The sequence below is a fragment of the Salmo trutta genome, chromosome 4, assembly GCF_901001165.1.
Source record: "Salmo trutta chromosome 4, fSalTru1.1, whole genome shotgun sequence".
Lineage (NCBI taxonomy): Eukaryota > Metazoa > Chordata > Actinopteri > Salmoniformes > Salmonidae > Salmo > Salmo trutta.
The window spans coordinates 57,207,072-57,234,532 of record NC_042960.1 but is presented as its reverse complement, the minus strand read 5'-3'; the positions used below and the strand labels follow the sequence as shown (position 1 = coordinate 57,234,532).

At 42.0% G+C, this 27,461-nt stretch overlaps 1 protein-coding gene across 1 annotated transcript in view; it reads left to right on the top strand.

Annotated features, from left to right (window-relative positions):
* The first annotated feature begins 11,305 nt into the window (after positions 1 to 11,305).
* The window catches only part of LOC115192681 (protein phosphatase 1H), a 42,712-nt gene continuing 26,556 nt past the window's right edge, over positions 11,306 to 27,461 (top strand). The window contains exon 1 of the mRNA XM_029751450.1: positions 11,306 to 12,015. Within this exon, the coding sequence (XP_029607310.1) occupies positions 11,783 to 12,015 (233 nt within the window). The 5' untranslated portion in view covers positions 11,306 to 11,782. The remainder of the gene's footprint in view (positions 12,016 to 27,461) is intronic.

Sequence of the window (27,461 nt, the reverse complement as noted above, 5' to 3'; positions counted from 1 at the left end):
TGGTAAAGGAAGTGTCTCACCCACCCATGGGTTGCATCCCAAATGACACCCTATAGTGCGCTACTGGACAAAGGTTGTGCAATTTAAATGGAATAGGGTGCCATTTGGGATGCCTCCACAGCTTCATGAAGAGGACCTCCCAGAGACCAAGCTCTCCTGCAACATGTCCGCTTCCACACTACAACAACAGTCTTCCCTTCCTGTGCTATTGTTCACAGGTCAGGTGAACTATAACATTGTAATCTATTTATCAATAGCATTTTAAATACCCCACATTGTTGCCAATTCACAAGGATGAATACAGTAAAAATGTCAGAGCGTAGTACTGATTTGATTTACCACTGGTTGGCTATTCTCTCACTCTACCAACTGCAGTGCACATATGGGGCAGTGCATGGCTGAAGTGTACTTTCATTATGACGGCTAATCTAAACTGTCACCATGCTCTTAAGTCAGCTTACTCTATACCCATACGTCATCTGTTCCTAGAACTGTGGGTCAGAATTCTTTGTAGGAATGACCTCTTGGAACACAGAACTTCCAAAGTAACACAGCTGCTGTTAGGCTGTTGTTTCCTGGGACACAAGTGGGTGTTACATGAGATGAGCAGAATTTATACAGAGATTCTACACAACATGCCCGTGTTGTGAAACTAAACATTTGCCATTTCTTAAAGGGATAGTTCACCCAAATTACAAAATGACATTGTTCACAGGCTATGGGAACCTGACTATGGACAAGGTTTGACAGCAATCTGTGATTTTGGTTTAGTTTACATGGCACCGTTTCCAAATGGTAACGTTTTAGCATTTGTGGCAAAAATCCCATCCAAGTCCTGGTACTGATATGAGCATTGTTTTGCGCATCATGTCCAGATCATCTGAAAGCTCAAAGAAAGCCACAGATGATTTGAACATGATGTGTGAAAAATTATATCCGTACCATAACTTAAAATGGGATTTGTACCACAAATGCCTAAAAGTCATGGTACCGATTTTAGCGTTTTTCAGGCATACATTTTAGAAACTTTCGGATGATTTGGATATGATGCACGAAAAATGCCAATATCGGTACCGGGACTTGTGCCACAAATGCTAAAACGTTAGCATTTTGAAACATACTTTTTTTTTAATGTAAAACATTTTTTTAAATAAGCATGGATTGGTAAGGAAACCACATTTTTATTTGTCACATGCTTTGTAAACAACAGGTGGAGACTAACAGTGAAATGCTTACTTACGGGCCCTTCCCAACAATGCAGAAAGAAAGAAAAGAGAAATAATAGAAAAGTAAAACACATAATAATAAAAGTAATAATAAATAGACAACGAGTAAGGATAATTTGGCTATATACGACAGGTGTACAGGGTGTACAGGAGGAGACTAAGCATACACCCCTGAGGGGCCCTGTGGTGAGGGTCAGCGTGGCGGATGTGTTGTTGCCTACACTCACCACCATGTTGAATGGCAAGGGGGTGGCAAGGGGGTGAAATGGCAAAGGGGTGAATTTCACAGAGGAATTCCAGGAAGGGTAAAATGTCATATCAGAGGTATATTAATAAAAGCGGTGCTTTTATTTGTCAGGGAACACAGTGTGAAGGGCCTGTGGATGCCACCGCGACTGGCCGACTGGCCGACAGACAGGCAATAGTCTTTCATAGTGAGCTCAGAGGCCAGGCGCGCAGCCAGGAATCAAAGGCAGAGCCAGGAAAGTGAGATGGAGGCTACCAGGCACACCTTCCGCCCACACAGCCGGCCTAACCGGGCAGGAACAGAAGTTTGGAAACAAAGTAAGTACCTAAAGACTTAAAACAGAAACAGTAGCTCAAGCCTCTCAAAGCAACACCATTGATAAATAACACAACAATGTGGAAGGTCTTCACATGCATTCAGCAGCAACAGAGAAGGGAACAAGAGTAACACGCATAAACTATTCTTCCACAGCTCTGTGGTTACCTGGAAACCCTCACCAAATTGTCATGTCCTCGCTAATGATTAATGAACAGATTGAGGGTGTGCTACCTTTAACCAGGCTCTATAGGGAATAGGGTACAATTTGGGATGCATCCTGAGACAGACAAGCCTTCCAGTTGTTTATATAACATTATGGTATAATCTGTTAATATTAATTGGACCTGAATGAACGACAAGGTGTTGTTCTGATGTTAGTCTGAGTTAGTTCTCATAGTTTATGATATCGTGTGTCATAACAGTTCACTGGAACAGAACCTGAAAGCCCATATGTGGTGAAATGTACAGTGTGTACTTCATTAGGCCAAATGATCTATAGAACAACCCCTGTGGGAACATAACTATTGATTAATGAATAAATTATCTATTTCCATATTGTTGTGGCATACAGTATTGTGAGCATGCCTGCATTTTACCTTACAGGATCTCAGAATCTGAGAATAAAACAAAACATTGATTGTTATGAAGCTTATATAAGATTGACTGCTGCTCAATGCCATCCACAGAGAGAAGCAAGATGTGCTTAATGGAATTGATCTAACCTTCAAATTCTCTTGGGGAACATTGTTGTGTTAGACATGTCTGCAGTACAGTCAGTGGCTCACCCTGGCATTGTGTTCTACACTCAGTTATACAGTAGGGACAGGAATATGTCTTCACATTTCTACCATAAACAAGGCACAGGTATACCTGGGCATAATCAAAATGAACAGGCATAAATAATCAAACATAATTATGTGAGATTATTCAAACCCATCATTAAAATATTGATTTACAGTAGGCCTGTTCACACCTACTGTGTAATGACTTCAATAAATTGACTTTACCTACCCAGTCAAGGTGAAACGGGTCGACTCTTCAAAGCAACACGACTGTCATTGGAAACAATGCAATCCATCAGGGAGCTACTCACTGTAACTGACTCAGTCCACCTTCACCTGCCTAGTTAACTTAGAATATGTACTGTCCACAGGAGGCTGCTGAGGGGAGGACCGCACATAATAATGGCTGGAACAGAGCGAATGCAATGGCATTAAACACATAGAAACAATGTGTGTGATGTATTTGATACCATTCCACCGATTCCACTCCAGTCATTACTACGAGCCCGTCCTCCCCAATTAAGGTGCCACCAACCTCCTGTGGTACTGTCCACAGGCAGCTGGTGGCACCTTAACTGTGGAGGACCTGCTCATAGTAATATCTGGAACAGAATTAATGGAATGCTCCCTGTAGCCACACAGAATCACATTGGGTGTGATGAGAAACACACTTACTAGACACACTCATTCAGTCACGTTATTCTAAGCCAAGGGCCCTATCAGCTAAGACAAAAGATCAAGGACTGTAAAAAGCAACAACAACAACAAAAAAGTCTCAAAGGGGTTGTTTGTGAAGTCCCTCCGTGCTTTTATCTAATCCAACACACTTACTCAATCCACTGCTGATAACTACTGGGATCTCTGGTGTGAATGAAGCCAGATGAACAGTCAGCCGAATTTCCTTGGAAGATTCTGAATGAGCTTGGTGACACCTGGTGGTCATACAAGGAATATACTAGTATTTAACTAACACACACACACACACACACACCATTGTAATACATAAGTATGCATTATACACTAAAACTGCTATTACTTTTCTGTTACAGGGTTGTGGCCCACGGGCAGCAGTAAGATTTTTCCAGAGTGGCTGCTGTTAGAACAACACCGGACAGTCAGGAAGAGTGCATTTGAGCTGTTCCAGGTTAAATCCAAGACAGAAGTCTCCATCACTGATATTACCCACTGGGCACAGATGTCAGTTCAACGTCTAGTTTTGATTTACATTTGGTTGAGTTGTCAACTTTTGTGAATTCAATGTGAATATAACAAAAAATGTCACCATGTCATTGGATTTCGGTTAAAACATGAAATGACCTTACATAGATGACTTTTTGCAAATCCAATGAGTTTTCCACATTGATTCAATGTCATCACTTATATTTTTGGGGTTAAAATGACGTGGAAACAACGTTGATTCAGTTTTTTCCCAGTGGTACCCCCAATAGAACATATTTCTGTTGTGGCCCCAGACAAGCAAACCTGATTCTACTTGTCAACTAATCATCAAGCCCTTGTTGAATCAGTTTTTTTGTCCAGGGCCACAATAAAAATGTGTATGTTGGCTGTACCAGAGGACCGGAGGAGGGAAACCTGGATGCATTGTCTCAATGTGACCCTGGTATGCTGATTCATTCCCACCTTCTCTTACATTTACATTACTGTTTTAACCGAAATCCAATGACATGGTGACATTTTGTCTCAGCCTCCAGTATTTATGCTGCAGTAGTTTATGTGTCGGGGGGCTAGGGTCAGTCTGTCACATCTGGAGTATTTCTCTTGTCTTTTCCGGTGTCCTGTGTGAATTTAAATATGCTCTCTCTAATTCTCTCTTTCTCTTTCTTTCTTTCTCTCTCTCTCTCGGAGGACCTGAGCCCTAGGACCATGCCTCAGGACTACCTGGCTTGATGACTCCTTGCTGTCCCCAGTTCACCTGGCCGTGCTGCTGCTCCAGTTCCAACTGTTCTGCCTGCAGCTATGGAACCCTGACCTGTTCACCGGACGTGCTACCTGTCCCAGACCTGTTGTCCCAGACCTGCTGGAACCCTGACCTATTCACCGGACGTGCTACCTGTCCCAGACCTGCTGTTTTCAACTGTCTAGAGACAGCAGGAGCGGTAGAGATACTCTCAAAGATCGGCTATGAAAAAGCCAACTGACACTCTTGTGTTACTGACTTGTTGCACCCTCGACGACAACTATGATTATTATTATTTGACAATGCTGGTCATTTATGAACATTTGAACATCTAGGCCATGTGCTGTTATAATCTCCACCCGGCACAGCCAGAAGAGGACTGGCCACCCCTCATAGCCTGGTTCCTCTCTAGGTTTCTTCCTAGGTTTTGGCCTTTCTAGGGAGTTTTTCCTAGCCACCGTGCTTCTACACCTGCATTGCTTGCTGTTTGGGGTTTTAGGCTGGGTTTCTGTACAGCACTTTGTGATATCAGCTGATGTAAGAAGGGCTTTATAAATACATTTGATTTGATGATTACATTTTAGTCATTTAGCAGACGCTCTTATCCAGAGCAACTTACAGTAGTGAATGCATACATTTCATAAATGTTTTCCCCCCGCACTGGTCCCCCGTGGGAATCGAACCCACAACGCTGGCGTTGCAAACACCATGCTCTACCAACTGAGCCACACGGGACTCTTAATGCAAAGCTGGTCAGATCCTCTAATCAGCCGAACAAAGCACTGTGCAAAGCTCTGAGCTTTGTCGAGTCATTACCATGACTCATGATACACACACACACACACACATAAAATCCCATGGATAATCTGATGGTGTAGTTAAGGATCTTGAATGAGTGGATGACAGTCTGTCTGTCCGTCCATCTGTGTCCCGCCCATCTTTAGGCCTAGTGGGCTGATATCTAGCGCCCCCACCTCCTCACACACACACACACACACACACACACACACACACACACACACCAGTGGCTTCATCCCTCAATGTCTCATCACAGGCATAATCCACTCATGACAAAACAGAGATGGTCTATCCCTCTCTGAAGACAGACCTCCAACTCAAACAAAACACAGAGAGGGAGAGGGATAGAGAGAAAGATCACAAATCTGATGAGATGTTTTTGTAGTGTGAATACAGTATTCAACATAATTGATTTTCACGTGCATTAGGCATTGACGTTAATCCAATGTTAGTTTAACACACAGAGGTTAAGTAAGGATTTGACCCTAAATTAATGGAAAAATAACATTCTTGTGACGCAAGAAAAGCTGTTAAAAGCGTTAAAATTGAAGGAAAAAACATTGATGAGCTGATAAAATCACAGCCAGAGCTCCTTCTGCTGGACCAGAATAAATAAATAAAGCTCTAGTGTGGAGATGGGATCACAGCCAACAAGACACGACTCACAATACAACAACACAAGCTGCCTGACCAATCATCCAGCTGTTTGTCAGTCAGGTCACTGTTCACTGGTGTGGATAAGAGTGTCTGCTAAATGACTATAATGTCAAAAAGTAGGAACATTTTCAGACACTCTTGGCTGACAATGGAAAAATACTTAAAAATGCCTCTATTGTTGAAACCAACACATGTCTAGGGTATAGCCTTATGTTCATGCAGGTTGGTAGAACAGGGAGGTCGCAAAGGTATTATTTTCCCTTGGGGATAGCACACACCCATAATGCCAAGAAGTCAATTGTAAACCCCTTGAGCAAATCTAACTTCTGTAACAAACCTCAAACACCAGATGTTAAACACTATTACTTATCATTGGCAATTGAGATCTCCTCTCCATCACACAAAGACTGTTTCGGGCATTCTTCTCTCGTTTGTTCCACTACATGCCAGTTCTCTTGGTGACTGCAGACATTGACGTTAATTTCACGTGTGCTTTCCTCACAATCTTAAATAAGCATGCCCCATTTAAAAAATGTAGGACTAGGAACAGATATAGCCCGTGGTTCACTCCAGACCTGACTGCCCTTAACCAGCACAAAAACATCCTGTGGTGCACTGCATTAGCGTCGAATAGCCCCCGTGATATACAACTTTTCAGGGAAGTTAGGAACCAATATACACAGGCAGTTAGGAAAGCAAAGGCTAGCTTTTTCAAACAGAAATTTGCATCCTGCAGCACAAACTCCAAAAAGTTCTGGGACACTCTAAAGTCCATGGAGAATAAGAGCACCTCCTCCCAGCTGCCCACTGCACTGACGCTAGGAAACACTTGTCACCACCAATAAATCCACGATAATTGAATATTTCAATAAGCATTTTTCTACGGCTGGCCATGCTTTCCACCTGGCCACCCCCACCCTGGTCAGCAGCCCTGTACCCCCCACAGCAACTTGCCCAAGCCTCCCCCATTTCTTCTTCACCCAAATCCAGATAGCTGATGTTCTGAAAGAGCTGCAAAATCTGGACCCCTACAAATCAGCAGGGCTAGACAATCTGGACCCTCTTTCTACAATTATGAGCCATAATTGTTGCAACCCCTATTACTAGCCTGTTCAACCTCTCTTTCGTATCGTCTGAGATCCCCAAAGATTGGAAAGCTGCCGCGGACATCCCACTCTTCAAAGGGGAGACACTCTAGACCCAAACTGCTACAGACCTATATCTACCCTACCCTGCCTTTCCAAGGTCTTTGAAAGCCAAGTTAACAAAACAGATCGCCAACCATTTCCAATCCCACCGTCATGGGTGCACCTCAGCCACGCTCAAGGTCCTAAACGATATCATAACCTCCATTGATAAGAGATAATACTGTGCAGCTGTATTCATCGACCTAGCCAAGGCTTTCGACTCTGTCAATCACCACATTCTTATCGGCAGACTCAACAGCCTTGGTTTCTCAAATGACTGCCTCGCCTGGTTCACCAACTACTTGTCAGACAGAGTTCAGTGTGTCAAATCAGAGGGCCTGTTATCCGGACCTCTGGCAGTCTCTATGGGGGTGCCACAGGGTTCAATTCTCGGGCCGACTCTTTTCTCTGTCTACATCAATGATGTTGCTCTTGCTGCTAGTGATTCTCTGATCCACCTCTACGCAGACAACACCATTCTGTATACTTCTGGCCCTTCTTTGGACACTGTGTTAACTTACCTCCAGACGAGCTTCAACGCCATTCAACTCTCCTTCCGTGCCCTCCAACTGCTCTTAAATGCAAGTAAAACTAAATGCATTCTCTTCAACCGATCGCTGCCTGCACCTGCCCGCCCGTCCAGCATCACTACTCTGAACGGTTCTGACTTAGAATATGTGGACATCTACAAATACCTAGGTGTCTGGCTAGACTGTAAACTCTCCTTCCAGACTCACATTAAGCGTCTCCAATCCAAAATTAAATCTAGAATCGGCTTCCTGTTTCTCAACAAAGCATCCTTCACTCATGCTGCCAAACATACCCTCGTAAAACTGACTATCCTACCGATCCTTGACTTCGGCGATGTCATTTACAAAATAGCCTCCAACACTCTACTCAGCAAATTGGATGCAGTCTATCACAGTGCCATCCGTTTTGTCACCAAAGCCCCATACACTACCCACCACTGCGACCTGTATGCTCTCGTTGGCTGGTCCTCGCTTCATATTCGTCGACAAACCCACTGGCTTCAGGTCATCTATAAGTCTTTGCTAGGTAAAGCCCTGCCTTATCTCAGCTCACTGGTCACCATAGCAGCACACGCTCCAGCAGGTTTATTTCACTGGTCACCCCCAAAGCCAATTCCCCCTTTGGCTGCCTTTCCTTCCAGTTCTCTGCTGCCAATGACTGGAACGTATTGCAAAAAAATAAAAATAATAAATGAAGCTGGAGACTCATATCTCCCTCACTAGTTTTAAGCACCAGCTGTCAGAGCAGCTCACAGATCACTGCATCTGTACATACCCATTTGTAAATAGCCCATCCAACTACCTCATCCCCATACTGTTATTTTTTTTTTGCTCCTTTGCACCTCCTTTTCCCACACTGTATATAGACTTTCTTTTCTCTTTGTTTCCCTTTTGTGTTATTGACTGTATGTTTGTTTATTCCATGTGTAACTCTGTGTTGTTGTTTGTGTCGCACTGCTTCGCTTTATCTTTGCCAGGTCCCAGTTGTAAATGAGAACTTGTTTTCAACTAGCCTATCTGGTTAAATAAAGGTGAAATAAAATGTTTTTTAAATTCAAATCAATCTCAGCTATCACTGACCAAGTCATGGGTGCATGCCCAAGACCCTAGCATGTTTGTTCTGACCGTAGTGTGCTTGAATACACCCTATTCTACCTCACAGCCCTGAGCAGAAATAACATTATATAAAACAACAATCCTGAAGATGCTTAGCCTTTAAATTCAACCAGCAATATAAGTGAGTTGACTGGGTTGATTCTGGATTTCAATACTTTTCTGTCAGAGGAAACAAGAGCCTGATTGATTTGAGCTCATCTTGCAGACAACAGAAGTCCGTAATAATTGATTGGCAATCATTTTCATCATCAATACCACATCACCTTCTGCAATCTGGTGTTGCGTCGTCATTTCCTTACATTTTCTCATACAGTAATACTGCAGCCTCATAAAGTCTCTGGCAGCAGCATGAAAGGAAATCATCCAGACTTCATTTTGAAACTAGGATATATAGTACCTTCAGAAAGTATTCATACCCCTTGACTTATTCCACATTTTGTTGTGTTATAGCCTGAATTCAAAATGGATTAGGTAGATTTTCTTGCTTTCCCATCTACACACAATACCCCATGACAAAGTGAAAACATGTTTTTTCTGTGCAAATTTATTGAAAATGAAATACAGAATGATATAATCTCTCTTTCGTCTAAGTCTCTAAGAGCTTTCCACACCATTCCGCAACATTTGCCCATTATACTTTTCAAAATTCTTCAAGCTCTGTCAAATTGGTTCTTGATCGTTGCTAGACAACCATTTTCAGGTCTTGCCATATACAGTACTGTATTTTCAAGTAGATTTAAGTCAACTTGGCCACTCAGGAACATTCACTGACTTCTTAGTAAGCAACTCCAGTGTAGATTTGGCCTTGTGTTTTAGGTTATTGCCCTGCTGAAAGGTGAATTCATCTCCTAGCGTCTGGTGGAAAGCAGACTTAACCAGGTTTTCCTCTAGGATTTTGCCTGTGCTTAGCTCCATTCCGTTTCTTTATTCTGAAAAACTCCCCAGTCCTTGCCAATGACAAGCATACCCATAACATGACGCAGCCACCACCATGCTTGAAAATATGAAGAGTGGAACTCAGTGATGTGTTGTGTTTGCCCCAAACATAATGCTTTGTATTCAGGACAAAGTTAATTTTTTGCCATATTTTTTGCAGTTTTACTTTAGTGCCTTGTTGCAAACAGGATGCATGTTTATAATAAAATATTGTATTTTCAGCTGTTTAAAGCTGGTGTAAAAAAATTAAGCAAAAGACACAAAAACATAACTTAAAAACGTAAAGCATAGAAATACTGTAGCACATAGTAGAGATCTACTGTTTCCGACTTGCTTTCAATGAGAATGATAGATCTATAACGCACATTTCTGTGAATTTTGTTGGGTTGCCCCAAAAAGTTACATATTGCAGCTTTAAACGAACTGTTTTAAAGTCACCATTGGCCTCATGGTAAAACCCCTGAGCGGTTTCCTTCCTCTCTTGCAACTGATTTACGAAAATCGCCTGTATCTTTGTAGTGATTGGGTGTATTGATACACCATCCAATGTTCAATGAATAACTTCACCATGCTAAAATATACCGGTTTTTTTTTGCAAGGCATTGGAAAATCTCCCTGGTCTCTGTGATGGAATCTGTGTTTGATATTTACTGCTCGACTGAGGAACCTTACAGATAATTGAATGTGTGGGGTACAGAGATGAGGTAGTTATTCAAAAATCATGTTAAGCACTTTTTGCACACAGTCCATGCAACTTGTTATCTGACTTTTTTTTACTACTGAACTTATTTAAGCTTGTCATATCAAAGGGGTTGAATACTTGACTGAAGACATTTCACTTTTAATTAATTTGAATACATTTTTTAAAACATAATTCCACGTTGACATTATGGGGTATTGTGTGTTGGCCAGTGAATTTTTTTCTTCCTCCAATTGAATCCATTTTAAACCCAGGCTGTAACACAACAAAATATGGAAAAAGTCAAGGGATATGAATACTTTCTGAAGGCGCTGTATAGGGACTAACACTTGCTTTATATAGAACATAATCACCGCCAGCATCACTTTGATTGTCTGCATAGAAATATATACCTCTAGATAGTCTGATATATTTTCTCTGATTGGCTGTTTGTAATTAGGTCAATGAACCTCTTAAAAGACAAACCCATGAATTAAAGATTGATCTATGCTGCCAGTTTGGCATCTGCAGTGTCTCAGGAGTTCCTTAATTCTCATTGGAGAGGCTCCTTCCATAATGAGAACCTAGATCTGGAAAATACTACCATAATACATGAGCTAATATAGTCAAATCCTCCCATCACCTAGTCACAGCAAAAAAAAAAGTATTGATCATAGAACATCATAACTCGATAGGTATGGTTACTATAACATCGGCATTTACCTGGTTATTCCATAATAGCCTAATTAAAGACACATAGGCTAGTGGAAGTTCTATTCCCATTACACAAAATGAAAATGGGACAAGGACAATTTTGACATGACTGAAAAGAGCATGTGATGTGGGAGAGTCTTAAATAGAATGAGCAGAAAATGCTTTGTCGTGCAGAAAAGGAGACCAACTAGGCTACTCCAAAGAGGATGTAGGCTACTCCAAAGAGGATATAGGCTATCTGTCAGCTGACTGCACTCACCATATTTTGAGGGTCTGAGCATGGAGCATTTCAGGGCAAGCAAACACTTGGTTTGAAGTGCCTTTCACTGTACCTTGCCGTCGGTTCTTGTTGTAACAGTCTACTGTTGCCTACCTGCCACGGCATTCCAGGATAATTAGCCTACATTTTTCACCTACTGGCGCTTTGCCAATAACAGCTGCTCACCGTCATAGCGCGATAGGTACGCGACCTAATCCAACAAGCAAACGGTTTGTCACATGACTGTGCTCACCATGAGTTTATTTCCGCGTTCATTCGGTACAGAATGATTTGATAGAGAGAGGTGCATACCTGAACCGTTGCGGTCCGCAAAACGCGCCGCCGAGCCAAGGCGACATTCTGAGAGAGGGGACCCCGGCATTAGCATTGCCTGGACACACGCTGCAGCAAGAACATGCTCACCCGGGTGAAATCAGCTGTGGCCAATTTTATGGGCGGTATGGTGGCTGGCAGTTCGAACAGTGAATCTCTCGGTGGCTCCGATTTACCGCTGAAATACCCGTACACAAGACCGGAGTTTCTGGGACTGTCACCGGATGAAATCGAGTGCTCGGCGGATCATATTGCTCGGCCGATACTCATTCTGAAAGAGACGAAGAGGCTTCCGTGGGCCACTGGTTATGCAGAGTAAGTATGCGTCCATCTTTATTAAGTCGCAGCAGGTTATAGCATGCACATTGCACTACCTGCACCAGAGGAAGCGTAAACATCAGCCTCATTTGATTGTGCCCCAGTTAGTTCCATGGGAATAGGCTAGAATTGCGTCTGTCAGCGTTGCCTGCCACGCTAGTGCAGGGGTTGGCAACAGGCAGCCCTTATGACAAAACTTGCCCGCAAGTGATTTTTTTTTATTTATTTAGGATTTACGTTTTTTTTGTCAAATCACCAGGAATCCAGGTACACATTTGTTTTAAATTAGGCAATATTTTCCCAAGAGACATGATCGTGTCGCAATGTAATCAAGGTATTACATTATTGTTATTTTCAAATACAATCTATTTTGGGGCTTTGTTATGGTCAATTTGTAGTGTACAAATTATTATAATTATGTTCTGACCCGACCATCCATTCAGACAAAAATCGTCCAGCAGCTTAATCTAGTTGCCTACCCAGTGTTATGCCACCCGTGAGGACACTACATCACCGCCAAGTCTAATGGTAGAGCTCTAAAATTCTAGCCCCATGGGTGCTGCCATAGAGTTGCATTAGAAGTGCCCATCCAAGAAGGCTCAAGGTCATTGGCCAGATAAAATTATGTCAAATCATGTTACATGTACAGTCGCTTTGATTGGACTGATCATGTCAACATCATACTTTCAATCTTAGCTAGCAGTCATCATCATGAATCAAGTCGACAATCTACTGGCAAATCCTTTTTATATGAAGTGAAATTACAGATAAAATGTATCGGTGCTCATCGGCCATTGGACATAAACATTACACAACAAGTTGGAAATCTCAAATTCAACAATGAGTGGTTTGAAAGGAATCAGTGACAGTGGCTAACTGCCAGCATTGCAATCACTAGCTTGCTATTTAGTGAAGTGGCGGTGTGGTCTGAAATCTGGGAGTAAGGGGCTCTTTTCCAAGTTTAAAATAATAAACATTCAACATTGGCCATGCTGTCAATGAAGCATGATTTGTGCCGCACTCAAAACAACTTAACTCGGAAATGCGAAAACTTAACTTCAGTGAGTTCAAGACAACTGGGAAGTCGGGAATAAAGGAGCTCCGACTGGGAAAATACGGTTTGGAAGGTCATCCAACTCGGAATTGTAAATCTGTCCCTCTTTCTAGAGCTACGACCTGAATATCAATGACGTCAACCTTGTTTTTTTCCCCGAGTTCCCAGTTGTTTTGAATGCACCATAAATCCAGAGAATGCCAGACTGATGACAAAATTTGCCCACAAATGACCGCCGCGCCACCTTCCTGTGAGCACAGCACAACAAGGTGATCCAAAAATGTATTGTATGCTGCTGCATAAATGGTGTAATATGCCAGGGAGACATGTATACTGTAGCTAAGGAAGTAATACTAAGTGTATGTTGTGTAGTAAGATGTTAGTAGCCCATGTGCCTCACCTTAATAATTTGGTCTATTTACCCCTCTTCATTTCGCCTACTGTTCTGACTTGGTGGTGCACATGTAGCCTATAACCTGTTTTAGAGAAATGTAATCATTGAATATTGTAAGAGCTTTCATTGTCTGCTTATATGCCCTCCTTATTTGTCCTACGGTTCTGACTTGGTGTACAAGGAGAACAAATAGTTATATTGACTACGTCCGTCGTCGCTCATTAATGTCTTAATCGAAATTACAGATTACCTCTTATCCACTCATCGTTCCCTTATGCCATAGTTTATACATCTCAATTCTCAGTAGAAACCACATTTGTTTAAGCAAGTCAGGTATATCGGCTATGTCTTTTTTTTTTTGAGGCTGAATTAACGGTTTCGCTTCCAGACAAGGCTCTGCTGATAGCCAGGTGTTGCAGTGGTAAGATGTTGGGACAGCTTTATGTAGGCCCTAACAGTTTGTGGGTACCATTTGTCACCATTATAGTGCAATTCATGTATTGTTTAGTGTTGTGGCTTTGCTGGCATGCATCCCACTTTATATATATTTTTTTGCCCCACCAAGATTTACATCGCCACTGAGCCTACCCATGATAAAATCGCCACTGAGCCTACCCATGCAGTAGTGGGTGCAAAGGTTGCCCCTTGATGTCTGAAACGCAAACAGATAAAAACGCTTGTATTTACTTAATGACATTTCATGGAAATGCCAGTCTTATGACCCAACAACAACAGAGAAACCATCACCAACAAGACAATGATTACATTTAGAGGGTATCTGACAATATAAATGAACTTCAATCAAGCAAAGATAGTTTTGTAACACTAACTGATAGGCGTGCCCAGGGAGAAGGAGAGCAGATATAGGTTGACGAGGCATTCCCATTAAAACACAACTCTTACAAATGGATAAAACCCACTCCCATTCTCCCAGTTTATGCCAACTGACACAAACTAAGGGGATCCCCTGATTGAAAGCTGCAATATGCTACTTTTTGGGCAACCTGACCAAATTCATAGAAATGTGAGTTTTCATTCAAATTAAGTCTAAGAAGTGGTAGATCTGTTCTATGTGCACTATATTTCTATGTTTCCCATTCTGAAGTTTTTGCGTTTTTTTTACTTTTGGTTTTGTACACCAGCTTCAAACAGATGAGAGTTAAAACATTTTTTTTAAAGGTATGTCACAGCGGTTTAGATGGTACAATTATTTTCTAAACTATATTTGTTTTGTCACAAACTGAAATTAGGCTAACTATTAGAATTTTAGCAACTAGGAAATGGAGGTGCGATTTCTGCATAGTGCATTTTTAACTGATGGCCAAACATTTATACCTGAGGCCACACTCTTAATTAACAACAATGAACACCTAACAGGCCATGAGACTGCATTCAAGAGCTCATGCCTGTTACAATTAGTAGGCCTATCCTATTGTTATTGCATTTACCCATACCATACCTCGGGGGTGTCAAACTCATTCCATGGAGAGCCTAGTGTCTGTGGGTTTTAGATTTTCCCTTTCAATTAAGACTTAGACAACCAAGTGTGGAGTTTTTACTAATTAGTGACCTTAATTCATCTAGTACAAGGGAGAAGTGAAACCCCGCAGACACTCGGCCCTCCGGGGAATGAGTTTGACATGTGCCATACCTGCTGGCTCAGTGGCGAAGCACAATCTTTCTCCAAAATAAATAGAACATTCACTTTTTTTGTGTGTATTTTTGTTGCAGTTGTATAGATAATCTTGAGCTATTTTGCACGTTTAGCCATGAGGCTGAGAGAAAATGTTGCTGTTTTAGAGGTCAGGGATTCTTGAAAGATGGGACAATCTCAACTTTTTCCCCACAAATATTTGTCTTAATATTAACATTTTAAATATATATTTTGATAGACTAAAGTATCAGCTATCACACCATGTAAAGGAACAACCACTATTTTTCTGAAGGCTTCGTCAGATACAATAAAATGCTTTTATTTTTTACAATTATTGTCCAATAAGTGATTAAAGGCCTTGACATTAGATTTTTTAAATGTTTGATCTACAAACTTATTTTTGTTTTGTTTTTGAGTCAGGTTTGTAGGCCTCCTTGCCTGCACACGCTTTTTCAGTTCTGCCCACAAATTTTCTATAGGATTGAGGTCAGGGCTTTGATGGCCTCTCCAATACCTTGACTTTGTTGTCCTTAAGACATTTTGCCCCAACTTTGGAAGTATGCTTAGGGTCATTGTCCATTTGGAAGATTAATTTGCGACCAAGCTTTAACTTCCTGACTGATGTCTTGAGATGTTGCTTCAATATATCCACATAATTTTCCTGCCTCATGATGCCATTTATTTTGTGAAGTGCACCAGTTCCTCCTGCAGCAAAGCACCCCAACAACATGATGCTGCCACCCCCGAGCTTCACTGTTGGGATGGTGTTCTTCGGCTTGCAAGCTTCCCCCTTTTTCCTCCAACCGATGGTCATTATGGCCAAACAGTTCTATTTTTGTTTCATCAGACCAGAGGATATTTCTCCAAAAAGTACGATCTTTGTCCCCATGTGCAGTGGCAAACCGTAGTCTGGCTTTTTTATGGCGGTTTTGGAGCAGTGGCTTCTTCCTTGCTTTGCGGCCTTTCAGGTTATGTCGATATAGGACTTGTTTTACTGTGGAAATAGATACTTTTGGACCTGTTTCCTACAGCATCTTCACAAGGTCCTTTGCTGTGGTTCTGAGATTGACTTGCACTTTTCGCACAAAAGTACGTTCATCTCGAAGAGACCGAACGCGTCTCTTTCCTGAGCGGTATGACGGCTGCGTGGTCCCATGGTGTTTATACTTGCGTGCTATTGTTTGTACAGATGAATGTGGTACCTTCAGGCGTTTGGAAATTGCTCCCAAGGATGAACCAGACTTGTGGAGGTCTACAATTTTTTTTCGTAGGTCTTGACTGATTTCTTTAGATTCTTCCCATGATGTCAAGCAAAGAGGCACTGAGTTTGAAGGTAGGCCTTGAAATGCATCCACAGGTACACCTCCAATTGACTCAAATGATGCCAATTAGCCTATCAGAAGCTTCTAAAGCCATGACATCATTTTCAAGAATTTTCCAAGCTGATTAAGGCACCGTCAACTTAGTGTACGTAAACTTCTGACCCCCTGGAATTGTGATACAGTGGATTATAAATGAAATAATCTGTAAACAATTGTTGGCAAAATTACTTGTCAGGCACAAAGTAGATGTCCTTACCGACTTGCCAAAACTATAGTTTGTTAACAAGAAATTTGTGGAGTGGTTGAAAAACGAGTTTTAATGACTCCAACATAAGTGTATGCTAACTTCGACTTCAACTGTATATATACAAATAGTTTTAATGTCTGTTCCTTGTATGTGATTTGGATTTTAGACTATTTTCTCTCAAGCTTAATCTGTCCATCTATTCTCCACAGTTTTCCATTTTTTTGTAATTTCTCAGCTCTGGTAGACTGACATATTATCTGTCTATGATAATGAAATGCAATTTGTAATACAAGGACACAGAGTGCAGGAAGGAGCTCTCCTCTGCATGGATGTTACAGCTTCAACTCCTATGTCCCGACGATTAACCCAATTTAGATATGCAAATGCTTCTTCATCTCAAGCTAGACATGACTACTGGCACAAATCCACAAAACTGACCAAAGCATTTTCGCCCAGTGCAAAAGAGTACAATATACAGTATTTAGGCCTAATGCAGTGGTGAGTGATGTTCAGGATCGTCATGGTTTGAACTTCAAAGAACAAAAAGGTTTTCAATGGATCTGTGTTATTTTAAATGACACCAAAACCCCTCTGTCTGCACCCCTCGACTGTGGAATGTTGAGGGTGATACCCGCTTACTCCCTCAGGATTAGAGATCATCACATCTCAATATCATCTCAATCATCTCAACTAGCCACTAGGTATGGAGACATTTCAATCACAAGAATGAAAAAAGGATTAGCCTACATCAGCCTACACTCATAAGAGAAAAAGGTGCTATCTAGAACCTCAAAGGGTTTATTCGGCTGCTCCCATAGGTGAACCCTTCGAATAACTATTTTTGGTTCCTGGTAGAACACTTTTGGTTCCAGGTAGAACTCTTTCGGGTTCCATGAAGAACCCTTTCCACAGAGGGTTCTACACGGAACCCAAAAGGGTTCTACCTGGAACCAAAAAAGGTTATTCTATGGGGACAGCGGAAGAACCCATTTGGACAACCATGGTCATTCAGCACCTACTCAGCATGCATGCTGCAAAGCACCAGATTACACGCCACTACAAATAAAAGCAATCTAGTCCATATGAGGCTATGCCCAACATGCCTCTGCCAGCTCTCCGTGTAGGCATGGCACTGCTACACTGCAGTGGATTTGTCAACAGCTGGTTGACCAGCAGGCCGTGTTGTTGTGGTGAGATCTGGCCCATCTCCTCCCAGCCGGAAGCCAGGCCATATTGCGATGATGTGATATCTACTGATCCACTTAGGGAGAGAATAAGCAGTGTCCTGTGCCAAGGAATCACCCCCTAACTGTGATAACCTAGTCATAGGCTGTGTTATAAGAGCTGGGTGCAGGCTGTTGTATTTAACTGATGGATGGAGAAAGAATATAATGGATATTGCAGTCTAAACTAAAGCAGCATCCCTCCCCTGACCCGGCCACTTCGCACGCTCTCTCCCGGTCTGCTGTCAGGTCTTGTTAGTGCTAACATTTCAGAAGGGCAGAGAGTCCTGCTCGCTCTCTCCCTCTCTCCCTGCTTCCTGTCCTGCATTTACATAGCACTCATGAACTGAATGGATAAGGATCAATACATCAGTCGATATGTGTGTCTATGTAGCATGAACACTGCTACTTTGATGACTGGAGGCCGGCAGACATGCATGTCTAAGGGGATGTCGGTCAACTTCAGAGTACCCATACATATCACTGTACTCACATAGATAGTGGATGGGGTAGCACATGATGTAGTAGCATACTGCTTCTACTGTACATCGTTTCTATCTCGTAACAAGGCAGATGTCCACAAGGAAATGAGAGCAGTTTCTGTTCAATTGTCCACCATTCACGGCGACTGTTATACACAGGAACTGCATCAGTCATCATTTAAAGTGTTCTCCTCTCCTAATGTAATGTTATGGTTTGAGCGTGACTTAAATGTGATCCAATCACTCACTTTGGGTTCGAATGATCAATCAAGTCGTGCCTTTGTCATTAAATAGATCCTGACAATGTAATCAGAATGTATAAGAGAGGAATTAGATTACATGAGAAATGTCTATTCTGTCGAATGATCAAGGTCTGCTTGTGAAGTAGGATTACTGGTGATTAGAGAATTGTACTTCTCCTCAGATGCAATTTTCACAATGGAGGCTGGTGGTTTGCTCTACTCTGCACTGGCTTTGTTCAGATTATGACTGTGATTACACAATCACACCCTTCACATGCACATCAGTGTTGGGGAGTAGTAAACTACATGTATTTCCACTAGTAATTTAACTACAGTTGCTTTTTTTTTCTTTTTTTTACAATGTAGCGGTGTAGCTAACTACTGGAACTACACACTTTTTTTCTGCAAAAATAAAATATGGGTGAAGTAGGCATTCCTTTCCTTTTCGGGTTCAGACCTGCCTAATTCTCACTTGAAACATTTATTTTTGTTTTAACAGAAGGTATAATTTGGCCTATTAACATATGACCCCAAAGTGATTGGTTCTTGGAATTTGTAGTCTGACATTTCAGATTTACGTATAATTTTTCACAAAGTAGTTTTTACTTTTTCAAAGTAACAAACTTTTTTTTTTTTCGCTCTCTGCGTTGTTGGTCTACAGCTGTTTTACGAAGCATGTGACATACGATTTGATTTATATTTTCTTAAGGGTAGCTTTAGTGTTGCTTAACTTCCTCCAGTGTGAAGTAATTGGTACTGTAGCTTGGTAAACTATTTTGAGTAGCTTTCCCAACACTGATGCACATTGATTGTAGTATTCTACTGGGTAACAGTAAAATTCAGACTTCAAAGCCAAGCATATCACTGGCTACATTCCCATATCCACACAAGCACAACACTTAGTAATGTCCAATACATTGACTTGTTTTGATGTGATATGCTCGTGTTGACTGTGGATATTGGAACACAGCCACTGCCCTATTATTAGGATCAGGCAATGGTACACAATGACGGGCCCAAATGCATTCAGGTCTATTGAAGGTCAGACCGAATAAGTGAGGCCAAATATAGAGGAAGTGGAATGAGGTAACCAACTGAATACCATAATCACTGTCTCAGAAGATGCTGTTCATCCCTTAGGCCTGACCTGGCTGCCCATTCCACTCAGATCAGACTTATCAAGACAAAAGTGTAACACTTGATGGTCGGGGGTCCAGCTCTGCAGCTCCGCCTCCTTGTAGCTCCATCTCAGACAGTCTGGGCTCAAACACCTAGGGATCATTCATTACAGTATCTTCTTTATCTGTGGTAGGGTTTCCCAAACTTGGTCCTGGGGCCTCCCAGGGGTGCACGTTTTGATGTTTGACACTAGCACATGGCTTTTTCAAATAATCAAAGCTTAATGATGAGGTGATTATTTGAATCACCTGTGTAGTGCTAGGGCAAAAACCAAAACGTGCATCCATGGGAGGCCCCAGGACCCCGTTTGGGAATCCCTGATCTATGGGAAACCCTGCTGAGGTGGAGGTCATTTTGTGTAATCTGCCTGGTACCAGAAACACTATTTTAAACTAGAAAAGTATCCTCAACCATACAGTACGCTGAACCTCTCCCTCTGCAATTGGACCCTGGACTTCCTGACGGTCAGACTCCAGGTGATGAGGGTAGGCAACAACCTCCGCCATGCTGACTCTTAATATGGGCCCCCCAGGGGTGTGTGCTTAAATTGCTATGTTTATTTTGACAGGGAAGACATATTGAGGTCTCTTTTTCAAATGTGCCCTGTATAATATAACATTATACACTAAATATAAACTCAGCAAAAAAAGAAACGTCCTCTCACTGTCAACTGTTTATTTTCAGCAAACCTAACATGTGTAAATATTTGTATGAACATAACAAGATTCAACAACTGAGATATAAACTGAACAAGTTCCACAGACATGTGACTAACAGAAATTGAATAATGTGTCCCTGTACAAAGGTGGGGTCAAAATCAAAAGTAACAGTCAGTATCTGGTGTGGCGACCAGCTGCATTAAGTACTGCAGTGCATCTCCTCCTCATGGACTGCACCAGATTTGCCAGTTCTTGCTGTGAGATGTTACCCCACTCTTCCACCAAGGCTCCTGCAAGTTTACGGACATTTCTGGGGGAAATGGCCCTCACCCTCCAACCCAACAGGTCCCAGACGTGCTCAATGGGATTGAGATGCACAGCATTGAGATTGCCTGCAATGACAACAAGCTCAGTCCGATGATGCTGTGACACACCGCCCCAGACCATGACGGACCCTCCACCTCCAAATGGATCCCGCTCCAGAGTACAGGCCTCGGTGTAACGCTCATTCCTTCGACGATAAATGCGAATCCGACCATCACCCCTGGCGAGACAAAACCACGACTCGTCAGTGAAGAGCACTTTTTGCCAGTCCTGTCTGGTCCAGCGACGGTGGGTTTGTGCCCATAGGCAACGTTGTTGCCGGTGATGTCTGGTGAGGACCTGCCTTCCAACAGGCCTACAAGCCCTCAGTCCAGCCTCTCTCAGCCTATTGCGGACAGTCTGAGCACTGATGGAGGGATTGTGCGTTCCTGGTGTAACTCGGACAGTTGTTGTTGCCATCCTGTACCTGTCTTGCAGGTGTGATGTTCGGATGTACTGATCCTGTGCAGGTGTTGTTACATGTGATCCGCCACTGCGAGGATAATCAGCTGTCCATCCTGTCTCCCTGTAGCGCTGTCTTAGGCGTCTCACAGTACGGACATTGCAATTTATTGCCCTGGCCACATCTGCAGTCCTCATGCCTCCTTGCAGCATGCCTAAGGCACGTTCACGCAGATGAGCAGGGACCCTGGGCATCTTTCTTTTGGTGTTTTTCAGAGTCAGTAGAAAGGCCTCTTTAGTGTCCTAAGTTTTCATAACTGTGACCTTAATCGCCCACCGTCTGTAAGCTGTTAGTGTCTTAACGACCGTTCCACAGGTGCATGTTCATTAATTGTTTATGGTTCATTGAACAAGCATGGGAAACAGTGTTTAAACCCTTTACAATGAAGATATGTGAAGTTATTTGGAATTTTTCTAATTATCTTTCAAAGACAGGGTCCTGAAAAAGGGACGTTTCTTTTTTTGCTGAGTTCACACACACAAACACACTACAATACAAAAACAGTAATGGGAAGTACAAACAAAACCATCACAAATGAACTAGAAAACTGTTACATTCCTCCACAAATAAGTCCCCAATCAATGCTTTAAATTGCCTGAACGGTACCAGAACATCAAGATGAAATGTACTTTGAATTTTGTTTACAAAAATACAGTGCATTAAAACTAAATGCAGCTTTACCTAGCTCAGTGGAGACCCTAAGTACCTCAAGTTAACCAATCCTGTGAACGGGTTGGGCAACTCTGGTGTATCTACTCGACAGCAAAGTTGGCTAAGACGGAAGTTTATGAAGTAGGGCCTTGTAAACAGAAAAGAGGAATGTGGTGATCTGCGGGTCTTTAGCGAAGTCCAGCCAACCTTTTGATACAGGATGCAGTAGTGAGTATCAAAACTGTTACTTGTAACAAGGGCACTATGGTAGATGGCATCCAATGGTTTAAAAGTAGTGGCAGCTGCACTTTGATAAATAATATCGCCATAATCAAGAACAGATAAAAAGGTTGATTGAATAATCTGTTTACTACTGCTTAGAGAAGGGCACAATATGTTTGTGTAGAAAAAGCCAACTTTAAATCTTAGCTTCTTCACCAGTAATTTGTTTTTTAAATGTCAAATCCATATCAATCCAAATGCCTAAGTATTTATATGCAGGAACATGTTCGATTGGAGAACCATCTGATGAGTCAACAGTGCCTTCGTGAAGTATTCAGACCCCTTGACTTTTTCCACATTTTGTTACGTTACAGCCTCATTTTAAAACGTATTAAATCGTTTTTTCCCCCCCTCATCAATCTACACACAATACCCAATATTGAGAAAGCAAATACAGGTTTGTAGAAATGTTTGTTAATTTATAAAAATCTGAAATAGTACATTTACATAAGTATTCACACCCTTTATTCAGTACTTTGTTGAAGCATCTTTGGCAGTGATTACAGCAGGGAGTCTTTGATTGGGGAGTTTCTCCCAATCAAATCAAGTTTTTTTTGCCACACGTCTTTAGCAGATGTTTTTGTGGGTGTAGCGGAATGCTTGTGTTCCTAGCTCCAACAGTGCAGTATTATTACTTGTTAGATATCTAACAATACACACAAATAAATCTAAAGGAATGGAATTAAGAATATATCAATATTTGTGCTAGCAATGTCAGAGCGGCATAGATGAAGATACAGTAGAATAGGATGGAATCCATTATGAGATGAGTAATGCAAAATATGTAAACATTATTCAAGTTACTAGTGTTCCATTATTAAAGTGGCCAGTGACGATTTCATGTCTATGTATATAGGGCAGCAGCCTCTGTGCTAGTGATGGCTATTTAACAGTCTGATGACCTTGTGATAAAAGCTGTTGTTCAGTCTCTCAGTCCCAGCTTTGATGCACCTGTACTGACTTCGCCTTCTGGATGATAGCAGGGTGAACATGCAGTGGCTCGGGTGGTTGTAGTCCTAGATTATGTTTTTGGTCTTCCTGTGACATCGGGTGCAGTAAGTGTACAGGAGGGGCTAAGCACGCATCCATGTGGGGCCATTCCCTGTAGAGCATGGTGTTTGCAACACCAGGGTTGTGGGTTCGTTTCCCACGGGGGGCCAGCACAGAAAAAAAAAAAATTCTGAAATGTATGCATTCACTACTGTAAGTCGGCTAAATGACTAAAATGTAAATGTAAAAAAATGGGCCCCAGTGTTGATGATCAGCGAAGTGGAGGTGTTGTTTCCCACCTTCACCACCCGGGGGCGTCCTGTCAGGAAGTCCAGGACCCAGTTGCACAGGGCGGGGTTCAGACCCAGGGCCTCAAGCGTAATGATGTGCTTGGAATGTACTATGGTGTTGAATGCTGAGCTATAGTCAATGAAAAGCATTCTAACATAGGTATACCTCTTGTCCAGATGGGATAGGGCAGTGTGCAGTGCGATTGCATAGTCCATTGGGGCGGTAAGCAAATTGAAGTGGGTCTAAGGTGTCAGGAAAGGTAGAGGTGAGAAGATCCATGACTAGTCTTTCAAAGCACTTCATGATGACATAAGTGAGTGCTACGGGGCAATAGTCATGTAGAGATTGAATATGTCCATAAACACTCTAGCCAGGTGGTCTGCGCATTCTCTGAGGATGCGGCTAGGGATGCCGCCGGGGAAATTCAGATCCCCATCAATCCCGATAGCCTGAGTTCTGTCACTAAGATAATCATGAAACCATTAACTGGCGTCAAAGCGCAGGCCTATGGAGGACAACTTATTCAATAAGCATTGACAAGATCATTAACAGCTAAAGTGGTTGCTGGAATAGTGCAATGCCCTGATTTGGTTTACATTGAAAAAAAAAATCTCAGATTAAAAAATAGGGAAGTTGTACATTTACTAAGAATTCAAGAATCTTAGCTAGACAAGGAAGCCTTGAAATATAGCGATTCATCATTAAGATCACTACTATTCCGGATTATGGAGTGGCAAGAAGAGTGGGTTATTTAGCAAACAATGATGGGCGCTGCACACTTAAGCAGACCGGGATCCAATTAGTCAGCCCCTGTGGATTTCTTGTTGTCTATTGCTGTAGCAAAGCGTCCAGAACTTGTGTTTCTGTAAATAGCCTAAAAGAAATGGTTTGACTATAATTTCTCTTATCATTCAGTAGGTTTCCCCTATCAGCTTCCAGCCCAATATCATTGTGAATTGGCTTAGAAGTTCTTTCAAAGAGAGAGCCCCCTGAAATAAAATGTTCTTTAAAAGCATCAATGATGGTATTTTTCCTGTAATGAGGCCAGTGTCTGAATTAATTTGTTGTGGCAAAGAGGAAGTAGAACCCTTTTTTTGTGATTTGACAGTTTTCCAGAATGTAGCCGGGTTCCCATTACAATCTGAAAGAACGGTTACATAATAATCAGATGTAGCCTTTCTGATTTGTCTTACACAATGATTCCTCAGTTGCTTAAAAGCTTGCGAGTCCGGGCCCAAGCATCATCTCTTTTATGAAAGACTTCTTCTTATAATGCCGGAGTGTACCAGGCATTCGGTCTACCTTTCAACCTTTCATTTTTTTGAAGGAGCATGATTATCCACAATATTATAGAAGACATCTTAATAACAATGTATTTTATTTTTGCTCAATCTGAGAAGGGAGGCCCACCCATGTATGTCTATGCCAAAGATAAAGCCCATCCATGCCTACACCAGAAAGACACATCAATCTCAAATAAAGCAGCTGAGTAGGCGAAACAGCGCCCCTCTGTCTCAGTATGTGTAGACCATGTATCTGATGCTGTCTGGACAAATAGAGGATGGAATGTCATACTATTTCTGGCCAGACCGCATCAGATACATGGGTTACATATAGCAAGAGAGAGGAGCACTGTTTCGCTCGCTGTGCTGTTCTCTCCGGTGAGAGAGTTTCAGCAGAGGAAGAGTCACTCTCACCAAAATCTGTCCAGAATAAGCCTAATGTGTTTCTATGGGAATAATATGCAGACCTAAGCTTGTCGCCTGCCTTCGCGCCTTTAGAACAATGCCTCCCGTTGTTAGGGTGGAGACATGAGCATCTCGTCATTACATAGGCTACAGATCTCTGGTTTTAGCCACTTGTGATTTGGAAAGTTGACTGTTGCGCAGTTTGCCAAAATGATAGAATTACTCCTGTCCAAATAAAACTATTGAAAATACTTCACCAGAGAACATGACTTAGCCACAGAGGATCATTAGCTTCTGTAAAAAAAAAAAAAAGAATTGCTGTGGATTATTTCAAATCACAATTGCTTAGGCATTGGAAAGCCCACAATTTGGGCAGCGTGCGTGGCAATAGGCGTAGCTGATTGAGTTGCGGCTGTGAGTGAAAAGCACCTTAAACAGCGGTCACCAACCTTTTCTGAGTCCAGATAACTAAAAACAGTTCTGTAGCAATGAGGTTTGTGCAGTAGGCTATAGGCCCAATACATTATCACTGCATATTGGCTGCACTTGAATTGCCCTGCAAACATTGTTCTTCTCAGACCATTTAGAAAATATATTTCAACATTTTAGGTATATGATTACACTGGTATAGAACGTTTGTTGTATTACTTGTGAGGCACAGCTGAGTGAACATACAGTTGAAGTCGGAAGTTTACATACCTTTTCACAATTCCTGACATTTAATCCTAGTAAAAATTCCCTGTCTTAGGTCAGTTAGGATCACCACTTTATTTTAAGAATGTGAAATGTCAGAATAATAGTAGAGAGAATGATTTAATTCAGCGTTTATTTCTTTCATCACATTCCCAGTGGGTCAGGAGTTTACATACACTCAATTAGTATTCGGTAGCATAGCCTTTAAATTGTTTAACTTGAGTCAAACGTTTCGGGTAGCCTTCCACAAGTTTCCCACAATAAGTTGGGTGAATTTTGGCCCATTCCTCCTGACAGAGCTGGTGTAACTGAGTCAGGTTTGTAGGCCTTTTGTAGCAGTGGCTTCTTCCTTGCCGAGCGTTCTTTCAGGTTATGTCGATATAGGACTCGTTTTACTGTGGATATAGATACTTTTGTGCCTTTTTCCCAGCATCTTCACAAGGTCCTTTGCTGTTGTTCTTGGATTGATTTGCACTTTTCGCACCAAAGTACGTTCATCTCTAGGAGACAGAAGACGTCTCCTTCCTGAGCGGTATGACGGCTGTGTGGTCCCATGGTGTTTATACATCAGTGATATTGTTTGTACAGATGAATGTGGTACCTTCAGGCGTTTGGAAATTGCTCCCAAGGATGAACCAGACTTGTGGAGGACTACAATTTTTTTTTCTGAGGTCTTGGCTGATTTGATTTTCCCATGATGTCAAGCAAAGATGTCAAGCATTTGAAGGTAGGCCTTGAAATGCATCCACAAGTATACCTCCAATTGACTCAAATGATGTCAATTAGCCTATCAGAAGCTTCTAAAGCCATGACATCATTTTTCGTCATTTTTCAAGCTATTTAAAGGCACCGTCAACTTAGTGTATGTAAACTTCTGACCCACTGGAATTGTGATACAGTGAATTATAAGTGAAATAATCTGTCTGTAAACAATTGTTGGCAAAATTACTTGTGTCCTGCACAAAGTACAGTCGTGGCCAAAAGTTTTGAGAAAGGCACAAATTAATTTTCACAAGGTCTGCTGCCTCAGTTTGTATGATGGCAATTTGCATATACTCCAGAATGTTATGAGGAGTGATCAGATGAATTGCAATTAATTGCAAAGTCCCTTCATTGCCATGCAAATGAACTGAATCCCCAAAAAACATTTCCACTGCATTTCAGCCCTGCCACAAAAGGACCAGCTCACATCATGTCAGTGATTCTCTTGTTAACACAGGTGTGGGTGTTGACGAGGACAAGGCTGGAGATCACTCGGTCATGCTGATTGAGTTCGAATAACAGACTGGAAGCTTCAAAAGGAGGGTGGTGCTTGGAATCATTGTTCTTCCTCTGTCAACCATGGTTACCTGCAAGGAAACACATGCCTTCATCATTGCTTTGCACAAAAAGGGCTTCACAGGCAAGGATATTGTTGCCAGTAAGATTGCACCTAAATCAACCATTTATCGGATCATCAAGAACTTCAAGGAGAGCGGTTCAATTGTTGTGAAGAAGGCTTCAGGGTGCCGAAGAAAGTCCAGCAAGCGCCAGGACTGTCTCCTAAAGTTGATTCAGCTACGGGAT